General features: G+C 34.8%; 2 protein-coding genes across 2 annotated transcripts in view; both read right to left on the reverse strand.

Annotated features, from left to right (window-relative positions):
- The window catches only part of pstpip1a (proline-serine-threonine phosphatase interacting protein 1a), a 9354-nt gene extending 6201 nt beyond the window's left edge, over window positions 1–3153 (reverse strand). Inside the window, exons 1-2 of the mRNA XM_020611054.1 lie at window positions 2273–3153; window positions 510–610 (exon numbers count right to left, since the gene is read on the reverse strand). Coding sequence (XP_020466710.1) covers window positions 510–610; window positions 2273–2302 — 131 coding nt within the window. The 5' untranslated portion in view covers window positions 2303–3153. The remainder of the gene's footprint in view (window positions 1–509; window positions 611–2272) is intronic.
- The window catches only part of rcn2 (reticulocalbin 2), a 2820-nt gene continuing 2503 nt past the window's right edge, over window positions 3095–3411 (reverse strand). The window contains exon 8 of the mRNA XM_020613926.1: window positions 3095–3153. Coding sequence (XP_020469582.1) covers window positions 3095–3153 — 59 coding nt within the window. The remainder of the gene's footprint in view (window positions 3154–3411) is intronic.

Genomic DNA, 3411 nt, shown 5'->3' on the forward strand with positions numbered 1-3411 from the left:
AAAAAATAGTACTAGAATTGATGAGTTTAAACATAAATATAAAGGTATGTGTCAATCAAGATATATGCAAGAACAGGTTTAATGATTAATTAGATGGAACATTGTGGGTGTGGTGTATGAATGTTAACACTTTGTAATAATTCTTTAGTATATTACTTGTGTGGTGTAGAAGATAATTATTTAAGAATGTAATTATGTAAGAATGTTAACACTCTGTTATAATTTTTTTAGTATATTACTTGTGTGGTGTAGAAGATAATTATTTATGTAGAGATACTGCTTGTAAACCAATGATGGTAAGATGATGTCATGGGGTAGGACTGGATAAGTCTGACTTCTTCCTACTCCATTCAAGCATGTACTAGGTATAAGCAAATTGATATTGGATTAGCATTTGTTGGATATGTGTAAAATTATGTGTGTTGATATATCAACTGTCTTTACATGCTTGAAAGAATAAATCAAATCAAATCAAATTCAAATCAAATACGCAAGGTTTCTGAGCCTACCTCATTTTCAAGAGCTCCTCCATGTCTTTGCATGTCCGTCGCCCATCGTTAAGTCTCTGAATAACAGTCTCATACCCAGTATTACTGATGTAATCCACTCCCTAAAACCACAAATACCAAACCATAACACTGTTCGGTTAATAAGGACAACTGGGAATCTCACACAATATTGCACTTTGGGATACAAGTCTAAATAAATGTTGGTAATGATTATGTCCAGTGGAAAGAAAAGGTTAGTTTCTTTATTGTTCAGTATTTAAAGACCCAAATAATAAAGCAACAGCTTACAATCTAAATGATACTCAACAATGAGGATTATGTCGCCTTTTCCGACACATGATTTTTTGCCCTCCATGTAGAGACACTGTCATCTTGGAATGAAAATCATGACAGGGTGTTACTGGAATCTGAATGGAGAGCAGCCAAGTATGAAAAGTACCAAACTGTGGCAGAAGTACTCAGATTGTTTACTTTAGTAAAAGTACAAATACCACAGTATTAATTAAAATATTCTTTCATGCATTCAAAATGTTAATTAAGTAAAAGTATTAGCATCCAGATGCACTTAAAGTAGCAAAAGCACTTATTACTCAGAATGGCCCAGTTCACATTAATGTACATCCTATTTTTGGATTAGAATTATTAATGCATTATTGTAAACATCACTTTTAATGTAGCAGCTGGTAAAGGTGGAACCAATTTTAACTACCCTATATGGTTATAATTTGAAGTACTTTATACACTGCTGGGCAACTTGAGAACTTCCCACAAGGCATCCTGAAAAGTAACTAGTAACTAAAGTTATCAAATAAATGTGGTGAGTACCAAAGTATAATTCTGTTCTTTGAAAAGTGTTGAAGTCCAAGTATGAAGCAGCAGAAAATGCAACTACTCAAGTATAGCACAGATACCTCAGAATTGTAGTTAAGTACAGTACTTAAGTAAATGTACTTGGTTTCTTTCCACTTTTGATACTAAAAGATCCAATTCCTAGAAAAGTATTACTTTTCAGAAATTTGACTTATGTAGAATTAAAATTGCTGGGGTAGAAATATCTTACCTGCGTTTATAATGTTACTGAGACTACTGCCTACATTAGGATACTATACTCTACAATATAGAGGAAAAGGGAAGCAAATGAATGTTGTTACGCGTAGCTACAAGTACAAGTTCTGCTAATTGCTCTGTCTGACTAAGCAGTTTCTGATACCTGCAGGCAGTTCCGATATAGCATTTGTACTGCATTGGTACATTCTGAGTTTTGGTTTACTGCGTTGTTCCACATGTTAATAGGTGCTCTGGACAGATATGAAAAGGCAGTAACAGGAAAAAGGCTCAAAGGGACAAATGATTAACCTGTTTTACAAGGAAACTGTCAATAATGATAAAGATAACACTATTCCCACTATGTATTCTACACATGTGACTTTCATTCACTATTAAGAAAGGTGCAATGAGAAAGAATTCTTTAGTTTGTGTGACACTCCTGGATTTAGATTAAAAAGTGGAGAATGTGTATAACCCAGAGATACAAACTATGTTCTGCTTATCAAGACTAAATTAAAGAAAATTATTTAATGATAACTAAGTAATAGTTCACCTTTAAATCAAAGCAACAATTCAGTCCCTACTCAATGTATATCAAAGTGAAACATAATTCAGAAACACCAGTGAACGTGCTGAGTACAACGACGACTTCCCAGCTCTGTAAAACCTCATAGTCAACTTGTGTTTCAGAGAATAGTAGCATCAAACTAACTCACCCAAAAGGCATCTTGAAACTGTAATGCCATCTTAGTGGTTCTGTAAAGCAGTCCTTGTAGAAGAATCCCCTCAACTTTAAATCACGTTACAATGCCAAGCACCACAACAGGCTGTTGCTTGATGCATGCGAAACAGATCATGACACATTCAGGAAACCAGCCTTCAAACAGCAACACTCACTCGCTTGCTCATTTGATTTAAATGAGGAAGAGTTTCAACATGTCAGAAGTTACCAAAGCTGAAGTGATAATCAGCTCAGCCCAGATTTGACAAATGTGAAAAGACGTGTAACAGTGATACACAGCAGCAACTCAACAAATCCCTTCTCTAATTGTAGGACTGTTTTATGTATTTTGGTTATGAAATGTCCTTAAAAAAATATTTGCAGATTAACCTCCCTGTTCTTGAGGGATTTATACAAGTTGCAGTTAGTTATAATATTATACAATCCAATTTAACAGCCCGACAACACACATTATTTTGTGGATCTGGTGTTCAGAGTTTGTTGAGTCAGCGAAGTGATGAAACACCACTGTGGACATCTTGACTTATAATATTAATGCATCATTTGATGTTGCAAGATATGGGTTTTTTTGTTCTTGTCATTTATTATTGCAAATTGATCACAGACAGAAAAGGTCTGCCCTCCCATGACTAATGTCAATGTAAAACACAGGAAATAAACAACATTAGGCCATTTGGAAACAAATGAGAAAACTCTACAATAAACATATAGTTATAATTCATCGTGTGATATGTGTAGCTGTCTGCCATAGTCTGTCACTTCACTGTTCATGAATGTTTCTTGATTTTTCAAAACTTCAGCCTCTGAGATCTGCCCATCTCCATCCTGGTCCATTTCCTTGATGAGGTGAAGAGCCTGTTGATGACAGGAGGCAAAACAAGGAAATAACATCTGTGAATATGCTGCCATACTACAGCATCATGGAGACAAAGGAAATATAATCTTATCAGGTGGATAATGTCCAAACACATAATATGCACCGTATTACAACTTAAGGATTTAATTGTAAAGCAGCCTGCAAATTAAATTAAATTTTTATTAGTATAGCCCAGTATCACAAATCACAAATTTGCCTCAAGAGACTTTACCATCTGTACAGCAACACCCACCCAC

This window comes from Monopterus albus, unplaced genomic scaffold (assembly GCF_001952655.1).
Source record: "Monopterus albus unplaced genomic scaffold, M_albus_1.0 scaffold5.1, whole genome shotgun sequence".
Taxonomy (NCBI): domain Eukaryota; kingdom Metazoa; phylum Chordata; class Actinopteri; order Synbranchiformes; family Synbranchidae; genus Monopterus; species Monopterus albus.